The 21278-nt window shown below is 38.8% G+C and overlaps 1 protein-coding gene and 1 non-coding gene across 2 annotated transcripts in view; one reads left to right on the top strand and one right to left on the bottom strand.

Annotated features, from left to right (window-relative positions):
- The window catches only part of DNAJC12 (DnaJ heat shock protein family (Hsp40) member C12), a 34112-nt gene extending 33688 nt beyond the window's left edge, over positions 1–424 (bottom strand). Inside the window, exon 1 of the mRNA XM_060033756.1 lies at positions 221–424. Coding sequence (XP_059889739.1) covers positions 221–298 — 78 coding nt within the window. The 5' untranslated portion in view covers positions 299–424. The remainder of the gene's footprint in view (positions 1–220) is intronic.
- Positions 425–13009: 12585 nt separating this feature from the next.
- On the top strand, positions 13010–13116 carry LOC132440095 (U6 spliceosomal RNA). The gene has a single exon (XR_009522505.1). It is a non-coding gene; the product is annotated as a U6 spliceosomal RNA (small nuclear RNA).
- Positions 13117–21278: the final 8162 nt, after the last annotated feature.

The raw sequence follows: 21278 nt of genomic DNA, 5'->3' as shown, positions 1-21278 counted from the left end.
CAGAATACACATATTCAATCAGAAGCTTCCATAAAACTGAAAAAGGACATTATTCAAGTAAAGACCCAGCACATATTTAAGTCCTTAACTTTCTCTGAGCCAAAAGTGCTTTAAAATAACACAAGATCAGATTTTTAGGCAACGTAAGTTCCAAATTAAAACCTTAAATAAAAACTTGAAATACTGTTGTGAAAAAGAACGGCATTATTCACTGCCTTACCGAAGACAGTTCATCACATCCCAGTAACGTGTAGTAATCTTCACTATCTTCCAACCTGTAATTCAGTATCGCGTCCATTTAGATTACTAAATCAGCTTTTCTTCCCTCTGAAACAAGAGGCACAATGAACTGCGAATTAACAGGAAAAGCCCTATGAGGTCTGGTTTACAGCTGCGCGTTCCAAACGACAATAACTAGATTTAAGTCTGGCCACAGTCAACACACCAGATGTCATCCTAGACCTTTGTAAACTCTACCTTTCATTGGCTGTTTATACAAGAGAAAAGAATAGCCCACGAGCAGAACTGTTGCAGTGCTGCCTGGGATCTGTAGTTTGAATTTATGTAAGCGACGTAGATGAACCATTTCTCTCACGAGTCGACAAAGACTGTCCATTTTTACACACTCCCCAAATTGGCCATCTCTTCATCTCCTATATATTTTTATCTTTTTCCATTTTTTTTAAGGGATAGAAAAAAAATTGAAGCATTATGGTAAAATCTTAGGATTTGTTAAACATGAGTAGTAGGCGCTTTTCTGAGTGTTTACAGTATTTCATAAGTTTTAAAATAGTTTAAGAGTAGAAAGAAATAGACTAAGAAAGCAAGTTTGTATTCATTTGACAATCTATTCATTCAATAAATATTTATTGAGGACCTATTTTATATTCAGCACAATTGTAGAAAAAGGTGTGGTAAACAAGTCTCTGTTTTTAGGGAGCTTACATTCTGACAGAGGGAGGCAGACAAGACACATGCAAACAAAGAGGATTATTTAAAATAGTGATTTGTGTCACAAAGGAAATAAAATGTGCCAGTGAGAAGGAGAACTGTATGATGACTGGGGTCTGATCACTGTGCCATTTCTCCTGGGCTGGCTCTCTCCACACTCAGGAGTGTGTCTGGCCTAGGGTGGGTCCAGGGTGCCTGTATTTCAGCTCACTGTGGCCCTAAGAAATGCAGGATTTAGAGAAGAAAGTGAGTGGTCAGGGATACATTTTAACTGCCTTAACCCTTTAAATGCCTCCATAAACTATTGCCTTAAAGAAATACTTTTTCATTGAGCTCACCAATATACATCTTTTAAGGTTTATTTCTAAAGAGAAATCACTGAAGTCCCATTTTTACTAATCCGTCATTATATATCATTTCTTGCTGAAAGTTTGGTGTGGAATTTTAAAACGAAGTACAAATTTTGTTTTGGAAATTTCACAACCCTTGAGGTATTTGGAGGCCCATTTGGGCATCCCAAAATCCTGACCAGAATAACTAACAAATGGCCTTAAAAGGATATGAAGTTACAGCTGTGAAAAACAGTGGTGATTCCTCAACAAATTAAACATAGAATTACCATATGATCCAGCAATTCTTCTGGTATACCCAAAAGAATTGAAAAAAGGAACTCAAACAGATATTTGTACACCCATAATCATAGCATCACTATTCACGATAGCCAAGACGTAGAAGCAACCGAAGTGTCCATTAACAGAAGAATGAACAAAATGTGGTATATACATACAATGGGATATTATTCAGCCTTAAAAGGGAAGGAAATTCTGACACATGCTACATGGATGAACCTTGAAGACATGCTAAGTGAAATAAACCAATCACAAAAGACAAATTCTGTATGGTTTCACTTATATGAGATACATAGAGTAGTCAAATTCATAGAAACAGAAAGAAAAAGAGAGGTTACCAGGAGGCTGGGGGGAGGGACAAATGGGGAGTTACTGTTTAATGGGTATGGAGTTTCAGTTTGGGAAGATGAAAAATGTCCTGGAGTTGGATGGGCATGATGGTTGCACAACAGTGTGAATGTTCTTAATGCCATTGAACTGTACGCTTAAAATGGTAAATTTTTTGTTATATATACTTTACCACAATCAAAAAGAAAAGTTATATCCCTCGAACACTAGACAACCTTGCCCAGAAAAAAAAGTTTGCTGCCATTACTCTCTATCCTGAGAACAGGCAGGACAATGCTTTGATGTTGTTCTAAAGAACAAAGAGAAAAGATGATTAAGAAAGGAATTTTGGTAAAGCAGCCACTCATGTTTTATTAAATGCAATGGAAGTCTCTTTTCCTAGACCAATATTGTTCTCACCTTCTGCATATTAAAGTTAGTAAGGAGTCCTAGACACATTCAACATCTGCTGGCAACAGGGGACTTCCCTGGTGGTTCAGTGACTAAGTCTCCGCACTCCCAATGCAGGGAGCCTGGGTCTGATCCCTGGTCAGGGAGCTAGATCCCACATTCCTCAACTAAGATCCCGCATGCCAAAACGAAGATCACACGTGCTGCAACTAAGAACAGGCACAGACAAATAAATAAATGAATATTTAAAAGAAAAATCTACTGGCAGCAGAAGAAACTGGTACATCCTTTCTGAAATGGAATTGGCTTTCAAAAGTCAGAATTTTACATAATATTGTCTAGGCAATTCCATACCTAGGAATTTATGCAAAGATTATAATCAAGAATGTGTACAAAGATACAGCTGGTTATCTTTACCAAAACACAGTTACAATAATGAAAATTTTTTAGGAAAATTAAATGTCCAACAATCATTTAAATAAAGATGCACAGTAGTACACCGTGTAGTCATTTTAAATGATATAGAAAAATATTTAATGCCTGGGAAACGTTCACACATTGTCAGATGAATAAAAAGGTTACAAACAATATGCATTATTGTAAACATTCACTGAGCATTGAGACTTATGCACATGATTGGGTATAATTTAAAAAGAAAAAAATATAAAAGTTAAGTTTTAGAAGTATGGTATGATTCCTGTTTTGTAAATATACAGATCTTCCTTGACCCCTTACCGTGGGGTTACAACACGATAAACCCATCCTAAGTCAAAAATGCTTTTAACCCACCTAAATTGCTGAACACCATAACTTAGCCTAGCCTACCTTAAATGTGCTCAAAACACTTACATTAGCCTACAGTTGGGAAAAATCACCTAACAGAAGCCTATTTTATAATAAAGTGTTGAATATTTCATGTAACTTATTAAATACTTATTGAGTATCATACCACATGTCGCTAGCCTGGGAAAAGATCCAAATTCAAAGTTCAAAGTACGGTTTCTACTGTACGCGTATCTCTTTTACACCATTGTTAACTTGAAAAATCCTAAACTGAACCATTGTAAGTCAGGGACCATCTGTATATGGTATGTATATTTATAAAATATGCAAAAGCATATACACCAAAATAGACCAATTGTCACTAGGTAACAGGGTCACCTATTTTTATATATTTCATTCTTTTTGCTTATCTACATTTGCTAAGATAAACATATAATATTCGAGTAATAAGAAAAAAGCAATAAAAAACAAGTCAGTTCATGTATACACTACCAAATGTAAAATGGACGGTTAGTGGGAAGCTGCTGCATAGCACAGGGAGATCAGCTTGATGCTTTGTGACCCCCTAGAGGGGTGGGATAGGGAGGGTGGGAGGGAGGCTCAAGAGGGAGGGGATATGGGGATATATGTATACATAGAGCTGATTCACTTTGTTGTACAGCAGAAACTAACAACACTGTAAAGCAATTATAATCCAATAAAGATATAAAAAAATAAGTCAATAAAAACTACAAAACACCAAACATCACATAGCTATTTACTGACTTAGTAGAGATGACAATTCAGAGGGCGCTATTCAAGAATTTGTTCTTCAGTTGGTTTGGTTTGGTTTGTTGCATGCTCTACTGCATGTAATAAGCCAATTTATTCACCCTTCGAAGCAGCTAACACTGTGCAGTGGGTTGAACATAGAAGAACGAAATGAATCCTGCCATCGCAGAGCTTCCCCTCTCACAGGGGTCTTGGCCACTGGCAGGTCCAATTGTTGTCTCCTCTGAGTGATCCCTTGCTTACAGGAATCACAGTGCAATGGAAACAATGCTGAACCCTGCTCCTTATTCCTTGAATAAGACTATGCTTTAATCACCACACCTCACATACCAGAAAATTAATTTCGTTGAGAACACAAGATTAACTCAAATTAAGCTTTAGCATATTACATAATCAAATGCTAAATTGTGTGGTTTTGAGGGAAAATTTAAAAGAAATTCATAGACGCATTCACAAATTACATGGAAAAAAGGAGGAAGGGGCAAAATGCAAAAGCTGTTGAAGAGAGATGAAAATGTCCATAGCATGTTCAGGGAAAGGTGAGGAAAACAACTTTACAGCAGAATGTGTTGAAAAGCCTTTAAGACTAGTGTTGAAGATGAGCCCTGGGCCAGAATGTTGAGAGCCTTGATGATCAGGCCAAGAACACTGAGCGAGTGTGGAGGTAACAGGGAACTGCTGTAGTTTCTCAAGCATGTGACATGTTAAAAGTGAAATTTTATGAAGATTAAATCTGGTGGCTGTGTGCATTTGAAGGAAGGAATAGCTGGAAAACAATGACAAATGTGGTTTAACCCTGAATTTGAATTTTAAATTTTATTTTTTAATGGGCACTACATTCACATAGAACAAAAATTTTTTTTTTGTTCTCTCTCTCTCTCTCTCTCTCTCTCTCTCTCTATCTCTGTCTCTATCCACACACAAATCTTATTGGTTTGGTTTCTCTGGAGAACCCTGACTAATACACCTGCAATTCTTTCTTTTTTTTTTTTTTTATGTCTCATAACTTATTTTTCGCTTTTTTTATTTTTAATTTTTTATCAGAGTAATTTGATTACAATATTGCTTGTTCTAGGAATATACAATCTGATTCATTTGTACATATACATACCTATTCATCTACAGATCCTCTTCCCATTTAGGTTATTACAGAGTGTTGAATAGACTTCCCATGTTATACTGTCGCTCTTTTTTCTTTTTTGAATTTTATTTTATTTATTTTTTTATACAGCAGGTTCTTATTAGTCTTCCATTTTATACACATCAGTGTATACATGTCAATCCCAATCTCCCAGTTCATCACACCACCATACCCACCACCCCACCGCCTTCCCCCCTTGGTGTCCATACGTTTGTTCTCTACATCTGTGTCTCTATTTCTGCCCTGCAAACCGGGCAGACCCCCAACCACTGTGCCACCAGGGAAGCCCTTCCCTTGCTGCTTTTAATAATTTTTCCTTGTCTTTAATTTTTGCCAATTTGATTATTATGTGTCTCGGCATGTTTCTCTTTGGATTTTTCCTGTATGGGTCTCGCTGTGCTTCCTGGACTTGGGTGGCTATATCCTTTCCCATGTTAGGGAAATTTTCGACTACAATCTCTTCAAATATTTTCTCTGGTCCTTTCTCTCTTCTCCTCCTGGGACCCCTATAATGCGAATGTTGTTGCGTTTAATGTTGTCCCAGAGGTCTCTTAGGCTGTCTTCATTTCTTTTTATTCTTTTTTCTTTAGTCTGTTCTGCAGCAGTGAATTCCACCATTCTGTCTTCCAGGTCACTTATCCGTTCTTCTGCCTCAGTTTTTCTTCTATTGATTCCTTCTAGTTTAGTTTTCATTTCAGTTATTGTATTGTTCATCTCTGTTTGTTTGTTCTTTAATTCTTCTAGGTCTTTGTTAAATATTTCTTGCATCTTCTCGGTCTTTGCCTCCATTCTTTTTCCGAGGTCCTGGATCATCTTCACTATCATTATTCTGAATTCTTTTTCTGGAAGACTGCTTATCTCCACTTCATTTAGTTGTTTTTCTGAGGTTTTATGTCATTCCTTCACCTGGTACATAGCCCTCTGCCTTTTCATCTTGTCTACATTTCTGTGAATGTGGATTTTTTTCCGCAGGCTTCAGGACTGTAGTCAGAACAAAATTTTAAGGGTACAAAACGGTAGGCATGAAAGGTAAGTGTCCCTCCACCCTTGGTCTTCCAGCCCACAGTTTTCTTCCCAAGGTAACTGAGGTAACCACTGCTAACAGAGTTTCATTTTTGCAGTCATTGCATTTACAAATATATTTACATATATGTGTGTGTGTGTGTGTGTGTGTGTGTGTGTGTGTGTCAGTTCCTTAGTGTCAGACACTTCCAATCTTCGGCTCTTACAGAGAATACTGCACTGAATCCTCTTGTTCTTATGGTCTTTCACTCATGTTGGCACATGTTTTAGAAAAGAAACTTAACATGTGTAAGTCAGTAGGGATTTACTGAGAGCCTGTTGAATATATACTCACAAAGTACCTGTAGTTTTTGCTTCTTTAAAAAAATAAAGAATTCTGATAATTTCCTTTGCTCCCCCTACATCTTGTAACTGAGTTTTACCAAAGTTATTATTCCATGTAGGCATAATATATGTGACAGAATAAAATCAACTAAAGGTTTCATTCCTTTCCTCAAAAATCTGGAACTAGGCAATTCTAGTAATAGACTACACCTGCATCATATTGTATTATCTATCATATTATTTACTAAACTGTGGCTTACATATCTGACACCTTGGCTCTGAATGGCTCCTCCCTCCTTAGTGTCCCCAATTCACAGCAGCCCTTGGGATACAGGTAAGGATTAAAGAGAAGGAGCTCACAATTCAATAAGCACCCAGTTGAAGGTGTCCTTTATATTGTGATATTACAGGTTTACACAGCATTACTGGTTATTTTCCTCATTTTGATATCTCCACATTTATTGTCACTATCAGAATTCAGTAAAACTCTCCTTCTCAACTTGTTTTAAGCCTTTGAGGTTTTGTTATTTTTTAATAATAGTAGTGACTGGCTTACTTACAAGATCACATCCCCCAAATAAAAATATAAATTGTAACAACTTTGCATGGTAATGGATGGTAACTGGAATTATTGTGGTGATTATTTTATAATGTGTAAAAATATCAAGGGACTTCTCTGGTGGTGCAGTAGGTAGGACTCCGTTCTCCCAATGCAGGGAGCCTAGGTTTGATCCCTGGTCAAGGAACTAGATCCCACATGCATGCTGCAACTAATAGTTTGCCTGCCACAACTAAGGAGCCCCCAAGCCGCAACTAAGGAACACACGTGCTGCAACTAAGACTCAGTGCAACCAAATAAAAATAAATAAATAAATATTAAAAAAATAAAATAGTAGCACCTGGTGTTTAAAAATATGTATATGTATATCGAATCATGGGAGTTCCCTGCTGGTCTAGTAGTTAGAATTCAGTGTTTTCAGTGCCTTGGCCCAGGTTCAATCCCTGGTTGGGGAACTGAGATGCCGCAAGCCATGCGGTGCGGGAAAAAAAAAAAAATTGAATCACTATGTTGTACACTTGAAACTAATGTATTATTGTATGTTACATATAACTTAATTATATATATTTAAATGTATATTTATATATATTTACATAAAACGTTGAATTTGATAAGCCCTTGATGAAAATGCTTACAGTGTGATTTTATAATCAGAGAAAAAGAAAATCTTAAAAGGAAGTGCCCAACCAAACATCCTCATGTTTTTCTTATTATAAAAACTAACACAAACTTCACATTTCTGTTTTCAAATTAATTTTTATTTACATCAGTGTTGTACATCCTCATGAGTTTTGGGTTTTTTAAAGGACATAGTATTCCAAGTTTTTAACAAAAAAGTGGAAGACTTGCCTCATACCTCCCTCTGCCTAGAGGCAAATATGGTAAAACATGTAGCTATTTCTTCTTGTATTTTTCACCATTTTTCTAAATGATGTTTCTACTTCAGAACTTCTTTTAAGTTTAATATATTGCACCGCTGTATCCGCACTAAAGCCTTGATCAAACAATAACAAAATGGCAAGAATACATCATCCAGGCCTGAATAAAAGTCAAGTCTAAGTTTCACCAATGAGACAATGCAAAAACAAAAACGAAAAATGAGTTTAGGGCCATATTTGTACATATTACATATGAATATAGTATATATATTATATATAAAATAGTCAAATGCCTACATGTAATACTTAAATTTCATTATTTAGTTATATATAAAATGGTCAAATGACATGTAATATTCAACTTTTTAAATTTACTTAAACATATTTAAAATACTATATTATGAAAAACCGTATTAATTTAAGAATAGTGCTATTCTTCCATTGTATGAGAAACTTTGTAAGGTTACAAGTATGAGGCATCTACATGTTTTTCTAAAGGATGATCTGGGGAAAAACTTTGCTTTATAATTGAACATACATAATACTTCCTCAATTTGGGAATTCTTCAATCATTTTAATTTTTTAAATCATTTTCACAATTTATTCTCTTTTTTAAGTTGTATATTGATTAGAAAAGTCTTCATTACTTATTTTAATAAATATTAGCACCTTTTTGGAGTATTACTTAATACAGGTAAGCATGTGTTTTCAGAAAAGTAGAGTGCACTTATTTATTTCTACTCTTTTCCCCAAAACTAACCTTTAAACTTGCTGCAGGACTTCCCTGGTGGTGCAGTGGTTAAGAATACGCCTGGCAATGCAGGGGACACGGGTTCGATCCCTGGTCCGGGAAGATACCACATGCTTCAGAGCAACTAAGCCCATGCACCACGACTACTGAGCCTGTGCTCTAGAGCCCACGAGCCACAACTACTGAAGCCCGCGTGCTGCAACTACTGAAGCCCACGCACCTAGAGCCCGTGCTCTGCAACAAGAGAAGCCCCTGCTCCCCACAACTAGAGAAAGCCCACGTGCAGAAACGAAGGCCCAACGCAGCCAAAAATAAATAATTAATTAATTAATTTAAAAAATTTAAACTTTTTGCAGCACCTTATGATAGGGTGTATTTTTAATGTTCCCTGGGTTTTTCCCTCTAATGGTAAAGGTAATAAAAATCATGTTGGGACCACTGTCTAGTATTTTGAAGAAATGATAAATGATAAAGCTACAGCCATTCCTCCTTATATCAAAATAAATTATACATAACCAAATAACTCAGAAGCCATAGAAAAAAATTAATAAACATGACTATGCAAAAATTAAGCACATGTGGGCCTCTCACCTTCTGAGATGGCCTACACTCTCTCTGTGGAGTGTTTCTCTCTAAATAAATCCACTTCTTACCTTAAAAGAAAGAGAAAAAGGACTTCCCTGGTGATCCAGTGGTTAAGAATCCCCCTTCCAATGCAGGGGACGTGGGTTCGATCCCTGGTCGTATTAATATCCCACATGCCAAGGAGCAACTAAGACCACACACTCTAGAGCCCATGCGCCACAACCAGAGAGACCGTGCGCCGCAACAAAAGATCCCGTGTGCCGCAACTAAGACCTGACACAGCCAAATAAATAAATAAACATTTAAAAATAATAATAATAAAGAAAGGATTTTCTCTAAAAAAAACCATTAAGCACGTGTGTGTGGCATAAAAATACAAAAGCAAAATCAGGAGATAAACAATGTACAAGGAAAAAAATTTCACAATTCCCGTAACAGACAAAAGGCTGACTTCCCCAGTTTAAAAAAAGTGCAAACAAATCAGTAAGTAAAAGATTAACAGGACTTCCTTGGTGGCACAGTGGTTAAGAATCCACCTGCCAATGCAGGGGCACGGGTTCGAGCCCTGGTCCGGGAAGATCCCACATACCGTGGAGCAACTAAGCCCATGTTCCACAATGACTGAACCTGCTCTCTAGAGCCCACGTACCACAACTACTGAAGCCTGTGCACCTAGAGCTCGTGCTCTGCAACAGTAGAAGCCACCACAATGAGAAGCCGCACACCACAACTAAGAGTAGCCCCCACTCGCCGCAGCTAGGGAAAGCCCGAGTGCAGCAACGAAGACCCAATGCAGCCAAAAATAAATAAATAAATTTATTAAAAAATAATATTAACAACCCAACAGAAAATTGGGTCAAGAATATGACTACCTTCAGAAACATAAATAACCAATAAACATATAACTATAAGTGCAACCTCAGTCATAATTATGAAACTGCTAATCACTCAGAGGAAGATAAATTGTTCACCTCTCAGAGAAGCAAAATGTCTAAAGTTTGATAATACCCGGTGCTAGAGCAGAAGTGAGAAAGTAAACACCTTCATACATTGTCGGATATGAGTGTAAATTGGTACAATTTAGCAATTTGGTGGTATTTATCAACTTTTATAAAACTTATATTTTGTTGACTGGACAATTTTTCTCTACAAATTTACCCTGTGATGTACACCAAAATATGTTCAAGGAGCCCATTGCAAAATTCTTTGCAACAGAAAAAAATTGGAAACAACCAAAATGTCCCTCAATGGGATGGAGAAGAAGAGATCAGTGGATGAATAAAGTACAGTATTTGTGTTATGAACTACTACTATAAAGCCATTAAAAAAAGAGTAAGATACTCTTTTTGTGCAGTATGGAGAGATCTCTATGATGGATTATCACATGAAAAAGGAAGGTTGAGAAGAGTATGATAGCATTATCTCTTCTGGGCAGTTTTTCATAATTCATATATTTATTGAAAAAAAAATCCCTGTAAAAGTGGACCCCTGCATTTCAAATCCGTTTTGTTCAAGGGTCAACTGTATGTACATTTGCACCTGATTTTTTTCTTTAAAAATCATATATGTGAATCCCTTTTCAGAGAGGGAGCTGGGCAGGTACAGAAGAAAGGCTTTTAGCTTCAGCTAACATCTTTCTGAACTGTTTGTACGAAGTCGATATAGTCATCTCACCACTTTTGTTTTCTTCTTTATGCTTTTTTGGTATGCTTTTTAAAAGAGCAAATATAATTTAACTTACAAATGCTGGTTTTAAAAAAAAACGCTTTAAAAATACATAGTACAAAATATAGCATAGAAATCTCATAGAACTTTTTAACATCGCTGAAGTTCTTTGCACCTCAAGACGCGCAGCGTCAGGGCCCCAACCTCAGGACCAGAAAAACCGCCCAGTCTCCTCGGCCCCTGGCCTACAACTCCCACAAGGCATCGCGAAAAGTGCGTATAAAGGAGCGACAGGAGACAGCCCAGTTACTTCCGGTCTCTAGGAAACGTCCCTCCGGAAGTGCTTTTTTTTTTTAACGTCACAGGTCGTAGGCTTTAAGTGGGAAGAAGAAAGCTAACTCTGCTCAAAAGAAAAGGAGAAAGGCTGGAAGGTAAGCGTTTACAAGCCCTAGAAGCTCCGAACGAGGACAGAAATTAGGCAGCCCATAGGTGAGCTCTGCGCGGCCAGCTACCAGAGTCGTTCTCAGATGTGCAGCTCTCCTCCTGCTTCTCCCTTTTCCTTCCAGTCTCACGCTAAGTTCTGTTGTGCAGGGCAAAATCGGCACCTTTCCCTTGCGGTTCTTCGGAACCCGAGCTTCCAAGGCGCCAAACCCCAAGTTCCAGAAAGTACCTGCAACCATTCGTTCTGATTTCCCTGCTCCCGGCTCAGGCTGGGATTTTGGACACCAGCTGAGCTCTCTGATAAAAAGGCTTAGTTTCCGATTTAGCTCCTACCTCCCAACGTCTTTTCCTCAGAACCTGCTGCTCTGTTCCAACATAAGATCCAGTGGAAAGAAAACGGAACCTGCCAGGACCTTAGCCTCCCTATGTTTTAGTCCCTGCATTTTATTAGGCTGCCTGATAAAATCCCTCCCTGACTGCCAGAGTAAAACAGCATTCTGAGACAAGAACAGGATATATTAAAAATTTTTTTTAAAGTCTTTCTGTTAAGTCAGACATAGAATCTGTAAATGATTCGTTAAAGGCTGTCGAAACATTGCTTTGAGGTTTTAATCAAGTGCAAAGTGCAATGACAAATGCTAGTAATTCACTTGTTAATGTGTGCGAATAGCGATAGTGGGGGACGGGAGTAAATGGGAACTCTGCTTAGTTTGGCTGTGAACCTAAAACTGCTCTGAAAAATTCTTTATTTTTTAAAGATAATGGTAATAACAGGAAGTATAATCACCATTATTGAGCTCCTACTCTATTCCATTGGTAAAGCTAGCATTTGAACCGTGCTGTGTCTGACTCCAAAGCTCATAGTGAATAAAATGCATTAAAACACTGCACCAGATTATCTGGCCAGAATTTAGGCATTTCAGAAAATGCACTTGACAAGGCTGTTAGGAGACCTGATTTGTCGTATCAGCTCTCTACTGGCTCCTTGTTGACCCACACTTCCTTGATTTGAGAAGGAGGATGTCAGATCAGAGCAATGATTCTCAAACTTAAAACTGCACACGAATCACCTGGTGATTTGGTGAAGATAAAACATCTGCTTCAGGATGTCTAGGTGAGGTCTGAGATTCTGCATTTCTGACAAGCCCCCAGGTGAAGTCCCTGTTAATCCAGGAGCCACACTTGGAATAGCAGAGGGCAGGATGATCTCTGAGATCCTTTCAAGTTTTAACACTCTCACAGTGGATCGTTCTTTCCCCCCTCTAACCTTAGCACCTTTGCTCTTAAGGAAATATTGAAGGATCAGTCAAAAAAAGAGAGTGACAGGGGCTTCCCTGGTGGCGCAGTGGTTGAGAGTCCGCCTGCCGATGCAGGGGACATGGGTTCGTGCCCCGGTCCGGGAAGATCCCACATGCCGCGGAGCAGCTGGGCCCGTGAGCCATGGCCGCTGAGCCTGCGCACCCGGAGCCTGTGCTCCGCAATGGGAGAGGCCACAACGGTGAGAGGCCCGCGTACCGCAAAAAAAAAAAAAAAAAAAGAGTTACAGAAGTAAAGATTCCTAACTGAAGCCAAAATATGAAAATAAAATGTAACTTTATAATGTCTCTGGAAAGATACCCAGGAAACCCATAAGAGTAGCTGCCTTCAGGGAGGCAGACTTGATGGCTCAAGGACAGGAATGGCAGGTAAACTTTACTGTGTACTTTTATACCTTTCTCATTTTTACTATGTGTGTGTGTGTTCTCTCTTTTTAAAAAATAATTCATTTTTGTGCTCGCTTCGGCAGCACATGTACTAAAATTGGAATGATACAGAGAAGATTACCATGACCCCTGTGCAAGGATGACACGCAAATTCGTGAAGCGTTCCGTATTTTTAGTCATGTACCACAATGTTCATTGCAGCTCTATTTACAATAGCCAGGACATAGAAGCAACCTAAGTGTCCATGGACAGATGAATGGATAAAGAAGATGTAGCACACGTATACAATGGAATATTATTCAGCCGTGAAAAGGAACAAAATTGAGTTATTTGTAGTGAGGTGGATGTACCTAGAGTCTGTCATACAGAGTGAAGTAAGTCAGAAAGAGAAAAATACCATATGCTAACACATATATATGGAATCTAAAAAAAAAGGTCATGAAGAACCTGGGGCAAGATGGGAATAAAGACACAGACCTACTAGAGAATGGACTTGAGGACACTGGGAGGGGGAAGGGTAAGCTGGGACAAAGTGAGAGAGTGACATGGACATATATACACTACCAAACGTAAAATAGATAGCTAGTGGGAAGCAGTCACATAGCACAGGGAGATCAGCTGGGTGCTTTGTGACCAGCTAGAAGGGTGGGATAGGGAGGGTGGGAGGGAGGGAGATGCAAGAGGGAAGAGATGGAGATATATGTATATGTATAACTGATTCACTTTGTTATAAAGCAGAAACTAACACACCATTGTAAAGCAATTATACTCCAATAAAAACGTTAAAAAAATAATTCATTTTTAATTATCACGGAAAAGTGGTTAATATGCCACTCGTTAGTGAGGCAGAAGTCACTGAGTTATTAGTTTGGACCTACTATTACTGTAACAGATTTCTTTTAAACAAAGAAATTAGTTTAACAGTCACTTGATTATGTTTGGGAAACAAGCACTTGAATATCTCCCTGACATTTCAGCTCTCTTCCTCTCTTCTCAAATAGAATTGCAGTGGAGTATATTGGTAATATAGTCGTCAAATCAGATATGATGGTAGTTTTAGGAAAATAGTGACTTAAGTGCATGAAACTGGGCCAAATAACTCATGAGATAACTTCTGGCAGTAAGATCTGAGATTATCTGGTCCTATGAGTTCTGATTCCCAGAACCTAGACCAGTGATCCTCTAGTCTGGCTACACATTAAAATCACTTGCTGGGGAATTCCCTGGCAGTCCAGTGGTTAGAACTCCGGGCTTGCACTGCAAGGGGCCCAGGTTTGATCCCACAAGCTGGTGGCCCAGCCAAAAAAAAATCACTTGGTGCGTATACGTATATACACACACACATGTACATACACATACATGTATATACATATATACACACATACCAGTGCCAGGACCCTTCTGTAGTTCAATTAAAATGGAGTTTCTAGGGGCGGGGCATGGATTTTTTTTTTTTTTAAGCTATGGCCAGTGATTATAATGTGCATCAAGGTATAACCTAGACCAAGGATATTAATCTGATACTCAGGAAATATGAATGGAATAAAAACAAGAAACTTGGCCTTCCCTGGTGGCGCAGTGGTTAAGAATCCGCCTGCCAATGCAGGGGACACGAGTTCAAGCCCTGGTCCAGGAAGATCCCACATGCCACGGAGCAACTAAGCCCGTGTGCCACAACTACTGAGCCTGCGCTCTAGAGCCCATGTGCCACAACTACTGAAGCCTGTGCATCTAGAGCCCATGCTCCACAACAAGAGAAGCCGCCACAATGAGAAGACTGCACACTGCAACGAAGAGTTAGACCCATCTCGCTGCAACTAGAGAAAGCCCGCCTGCAGCAACAAAGACCCAATGCAGCCAGAAAAATTATGATAATAATAAAATAAATAAATTTATTTAAAAAAACAAGAAACTTTTAATGAATACTTTCTGTGTCGTAGGCCCCATTGTTCTCTTTAGTAAATTCAGAGAATCCATTTGATTCAGCGATAAGTTCACAGATACTGTGATTCTGTAAAAGCCCACACTTGCTAGATAACTGTTTGCCAAAAGGAATTGAAATCTAAATATAGAATAATACTCATGAGCAGCTTCACGGCTGAGCAAAAAATCTCTGAGTACTTGGTTTGTGCCTAGCACTGTGAGAGATGTAAATGAAATCTGTTTTAGCAGTTCCTCACAAGGAACTTGCATTGCAATTAAAGAGACAAGATTGAACTTGTGACCCACTGATCAAATCAAAATTTGGTCCTACCAAACCATGTTCCTAAAATGTTGTGAAATCATTGCCAACATTTTTTTTAGCATCTTTATTGGAGTATAATTGCTTTACATTACTGTGTTAGTTGCTGGTATAACAAAGTGAATCAGCTCTATGTATACATATATCCCCATATCCCCTCCCTCTTGCATCTCCCTCCCACTCTCCCTATCCCACCCCTCTAGGTGGTCACAAAGCACCGAGCTGATCTCCCTGTGCAACGTTTTTAAATTGGGAGGTTTTGCATAAAATTCCAGACTTCTACCTTCTCTTGAAAAATTGAAAGATCTGATGATTTGGGATTCAATTACCATTCCCAACGGCAGCATTTGTCTGGAGCTGAGCTGGGAACACCCCCTTTAGATGGGGCCCATGCTGTTGAGTTTGTCACAGTCTCCTAACTCTGTTGCTCTCTGATACTGAGGCCAAGTGTCAGTTGCCAGGCATTATCACAAATCTTTATAAGAGGAAAGTGAAATAATTTTGATCCCTATTTTATCAAATGTAGAACAAAAAATAGAGCACAAAAGCCACATGTTTCAAGAAAAACAAGGGAGGACATATCCCTTTGAGAAAATAAAGACAATTATGGGCCTTCCCTGCTGGTGTAGTGGTTAAGAATCTGCCTGCCAATGCAGGGGACAAGGGTTCGAGCCCTGGTCTGGGAAGATCCCACATACTGCGGAGCAACTAAGCCCATGTGCCACAACTACTGAGCCCGTGTGCCACAACTACTGAAGCCTGCTCACCTAGAGCCTGTGCTCTTCAACAAGAGAAGACACTGCAATGAGAAGCCCATGCACCACAACGAAGAGTAGCCCCTGCTCGCCGCAACTAGAGAAAGCCCACACGCAGCAACGAAGGCCCAATGCAGCCAATAAATAAATTTTATATATATATATATATATATATAAAAGACTATTATGTCAGGTTCTCTGTACTCACATCCTGGTCCCTATATACATCTGAATTTATGCCCTGTGATCTACACTGATTATATAGTCACTACCTATCCAAATAAAAAACTATATTCGAGTGTTGATTGCTGGCTAAATGCCTGTGGTCTAGAGTCAGACAGGGATTCAATTCCAAGCCACCACTTAGCAGCCCTGATCCTACTTTATGCCCCGATGCCTCAGGTCTACCTTCTCCATCTGTATAAGGCAGGTAATAACAGGACCACCTCACAGGATTGATTTGAGGATTGAACAAGGTAACATTAATTAACGGTGTCTGGTACCCAGTGACAGCTCCCTAAATGTCAGCTATTTTTATCCTTGTCAGGAAATGCCAAGGGATGAGTTGAGGGGGAAAGCAAGTTGTCGGGGGAAGCTATGTAGAAGGGGTGAGCTGACCAAGAGGGGTGGGAGACGTAGCTCGTCCAGGTGGAGAGAAGACAGGGCAGTATAGGCCTGAGGAAAGGCTCAGAAGAGATGGTGTGACCAGGGCCTGGATGTTTAAGCCACACAGTTGTGAGACTACTGCACTGGAGCGTTTTCCTCATGTTTTGATTTTAAAATCTGAAGACTTTGCTGGCCCGTGCTTTATGGTATACAGTAGCGATTTTTGGATTTTTCCCACTCACCATGTGGCAAGGATTGCACGATTTCAAGAATTCAAACTTTTGAGTATTTCAGAGTTCATTAACTTTAGCATCTCACCATGGGATGCTTGTGCTTAGACACTGTCACCAGCACTGCCCCACAGCCGCCACTAGAGGGACTAAGACCAAAGGAATCAGCAAGCTTCTAGGTACAAAATTCACTTTCCTAGATTCCTACTTCAACACTATTAACATTTTTTTCCTTTGAAGCATATTTCTTTTATGCACTTTAAAATACTTTTAAAAATCCAGATCCTGCTGGAGTGTAGGAAATTAGAGTACTACTAACCATTATCCCCATAAAATAGCCACTTAATAATGTTAATAAGGTTTTGTGTGTCCTTCCAGATATTTTCAATATATATACAAACATACGTATTATTCTTTTATTTAAACCCATGATTTGTCCCCTGACTACCATTCTGACTTCATCTCCTACCACTCTCTGCCTGCTCTACAGACTATATTCTAGATCTTCAAACTTGCCAACTTGTTCCATTCTCAAGACCTTTGCACTCGCTACATTATCTTCCTGGACCACTCTCTTCTCCCAGGTTATCCTCACTCAGGGGTTAGTTCATAGGTTATTTCCTCAGAGAGATCTTCATGACACCCATCAAGTAACTATTCCCCAACCCAAGTCACTCCCCACCACCATGTTTTATTTCTTCCATCACTGTTTGAAATTACCTTGTTTATTTATGTGCTTGCCTACCTACTCATTACTAAAATGTAATCTCCATGATAGCAGGAACCTTGGCTGCCTTATTTTCTTCCATATCACTAGTATCTAGAGCATAAATTAAGGACCTAAAAGTATTTGTTAATTGAATAAGTACATGAAAGAGTGCTGTACTTACTATTCTGTAACTTTTTAATTTCACTTAAAGTATCTTGAGATGATAAGGTTTATAGAGAATTCAGAACAAATGGAAGCATGTCCCCAAAAATGAAATAGATGGGAAAAATGAAAACTAGAAAACTAGAGAGGGGATGTAAAAAAAAAAAAAGCATCTTATATAAGTTGTATTTTACTTACTGTAGATAAGCTTATTCTTTTATTTCAGTCATATCCTTAATTTTTAAATTTAATTTATTCTGGTTAGGTATTCAAAAGCCTCAAAAATAAAAAATGTAAGAGGTATTCAGTGGAAAGTCTGACATCCATTTCTGCCTAATAGCTACTTAGTTCCTACTCAACCAGGTAACCATTTATATTATATTAGTTTTTGTGTATCCTTCTTTATGCAAACACACACATAATATATATTTTTTTTTATTTATTTATGTATTATTATTTTTTTTTTTTTTGCGGTACGTGGGCCTCTCACTGTTGTGGCCTCTCCCGTTGCGGAGCACAGGCTCCAGATGCGCAGGCTCAGCGGCCATGGTTCACGGGCCCAGCCGCTCCGCGGCATGTGGGATCTTCCCGGACCGGGGCACGAACCCGTGTCCCCTGCAACGGCAGGCGGACTCTCAACCACTGCGCCACCAGGGAAGCCCACATATATTTTTTTATTCTTATTTTCATCCCTTTTTTGCACAAAACAGTAGCATATTATATATATACTGTTCTGCACCTTCATTTTTTAACAGCGGCACGGTATTCATAATTTATAAGGATCTATCATTTATTTTGCTCAGTTGATTGACTTTTGGTTGTTTTCAATTTTTGTTATTGTAATCAATGTTTTGGTAATCATTTTTATGCTTGATAACTGTACAGTGGCATAAATTCCTGGGAGTGGAATGACTAAATCAATAGGTGTGTGTATGTGTATATATATACACCTACTGATACAGGTTCATATATATATAGAATCATGAAACGTCTTACCAGATTTCCCTCCAAGAAGGCTGCCTCAGTTTCTACTCCCACCAGCAGTGTACAAGAGCACCAACTTCCCCACACCCTCGCCAAGTCCTAAATATTATAGGCTTGAAAATGTTTGCCAAGCTGATGGATGAAAAATGGTTGTTATTCTTATTTTCATTTCTCTAAGTATGCATGAAGTTGAATACCTTTTCATATTTTTAAAATAGCTTTATCGATGTAAGTTCACATAACCGTGTAATTCACCCACTTAAAGTATACAGTTGAATGGTTTTTAGTATATTCACAACCATCAACACAGTTGCACAGAGGTGCAACCATCACCACAGTTAATTTTATTTTTTTATTAATTTTTATTGGAGTATAGTTGATTTACAATGTTGTGTTAGTTTCTGCTGTACAGCAGAGTGAATCAGTTATACATACACATATATCTACTCTTTTAGATTCTATTCCCATATTCCCATTACAGAGTACTGAGTAGAGTTCCCTGTGCTATACAGTAGGTTCATATTAGTTATCTATTTTACATATAGTAGTGTGTATATGGCAATCCCAACCTCCTAATTTATCCCTACCCCCCCACAGTCAATTTTAGAACATTTGTGTCACCTCAAAAAGAAACCCATATCCTATAGATGTCAGTCCCCATCCCTCCATTACCCCCAGACCTAAGAAACCACAAATCTACTTTCTCTATAGATTTGCGTTTTCTGGACATTGCATATAAATGGAATCATATAATGAGTAGGTTTTTGTGAGAGGCTTCTTCCACTTAGTATTAACGATTTTAAGATTCATCCGTGTTGTATCATGCTTTGGTACTTCATTCCCTTTTATGGCCAAATAATATTCCATGGTATGAATAAATATTTTTAAATCCATTTGTCATTTGATGGACATTTGTGTTGTTTCCACCATATATATATTTTTTTAACAACATAGAATTTTAGAGTGGGCAAGGGCCCTAGAATTGTGACAATAAGACTACACTTAACAAATAGTCTCCTTAATTACTATAATTGAGAGTCGGTTCTGGTGGGTAAAACATTAGCCTAGGAAGCACATCACTAAAAATATCAACCTTACCACGGGAGGGTTCTCTGTGTAATTTTAATATTTGTCTTCTTTGAGCCTTCGTTTCTGTATTAGCTCAGGCTGCCTTAACAAAATACCATACACTGGGTGGTTTAAACAACAGGAATTTATTTCTCACAGTTCTAGAGGCTGGGAAGTCTAAGATCAAGGTGCCAGCCAATTTCATTCCCTGGTAAGAGACTTCTCTCTTGCAGAGGACCACCTTCTCACTGTCCTCACCTGGCAGAAAGTGGGAGCACTGGTCTCTCTTCCTCTAATAAGAAGTCTTCCCATAAGGACATTAATCCCATCATGGGGATTACACCGTCATGACCTCATCTAAACCTAATTACCCGCTAAAGGCCCCACCTCCAAATACCATCACATTGAGTGTTAGGGTTTCATTGTATGATTTTGGGGGGACACAAACATTCAGTCCATAACAGTTTCCCAAATGTAAATTGACGTCTACCTACACTTCTACTAAGGAAGAATGAAATAGCATCAAGCTCTTTTAATTTCTTGGAGAAATGCTTACCACTACTGTGCTCTTTAAGAAAAAAAAGGAAGGGGAAGAAACTAATAAATATGATATCTTCTACATAGTTCCAGTGGAATATATACCTCAAATATCAATTATTCCCTGATAGTATGTCTACCGTTAAGGTTTTTTTTTTAATAAATTTATTTATTTATTTGTTTTTGGCTGCGTTGGGTCTTCGTTTCTTCTCGAGGGCTTTCTCTAGTTGTGGCGAGCGGGGGCTACTCTTCGTTGCGGTGCGCGGGCTTCTCATTGCAGTGGCTTCTCTTTGCTGCGGAGCATGGGCTCTAGGTGCGCGGGCTTCAGTAGTTGTGGCTCGCGGGCTCTAGAGCGCAGGCTCAGTAGTTGCGGCGCACAGGCTTAGTTGCTCCGCAGCATGTGGGATCTTCCTGGACCAGGGCTCGAACCCGTGTCCCCTGCATTGGCAGGCAGATTCTTAACCACTGTGCCACCAGGGAAGTCCCATGCCATTAAGTTTTTATCACAGACTAAAGCAAGCAGTCTGACATAAATAGATAATTTTCTAAGTAAGGTAATTTAAATGCAGTAAGCTTTTACCTGTATGATAGTCTATGAAGTATCACAAAATGAGGAACCACAGGCCATGCCTACTAGATTCATAGAATTGTATTATAGTGTTTCTCAACACATACTTTGGATAATACAGGGTTGAGACTGTGTCATACAACGCAAGACATTTAACATTCCTGGTGCTCTGAGCTAATAACTGCCGATAGTGGTCTCCAATTATTGTGGAACTGTGGAAAATACCCCCATATATTTCCACGTGCTACGTGGAGGAGAGGCAGTACTGATGAAATGTTCTAGTCCAGATCCTGCATTTTATAAATGAGGAGATGGGTTACAGGTCCAGAGAAGTCAGCAAACTAGGTGATCTGACTTCTTCCCGAGTGTTCTTTCCATTGTTGTATATAACACACTCCTCACTCTCACTGTTCAAGATTAAAGAGGAGCAGTTCTCCTTCGGAATCCCACTCTTACCTGCCCACATCTTTCTTGC

This window comes from Delphinus delphis, chromosome 16, assembly GCF_949987515.2.
Source record: "Delphinus delphis chromosome 16, mDelDel1.2, whole genome shotgun sequence".
Lineage (NCBI taxonomy): Eukaryota > Metazoa > Chordata > Mammalia > Artiodactyla > Delphinidae > Delphinus > Delphinus delphis.
The sequence above is the reverse complement of the archived record's forward strand: the minus strand, read 5'-3'. Positions and strand labels throughout refer to the sequence as shown.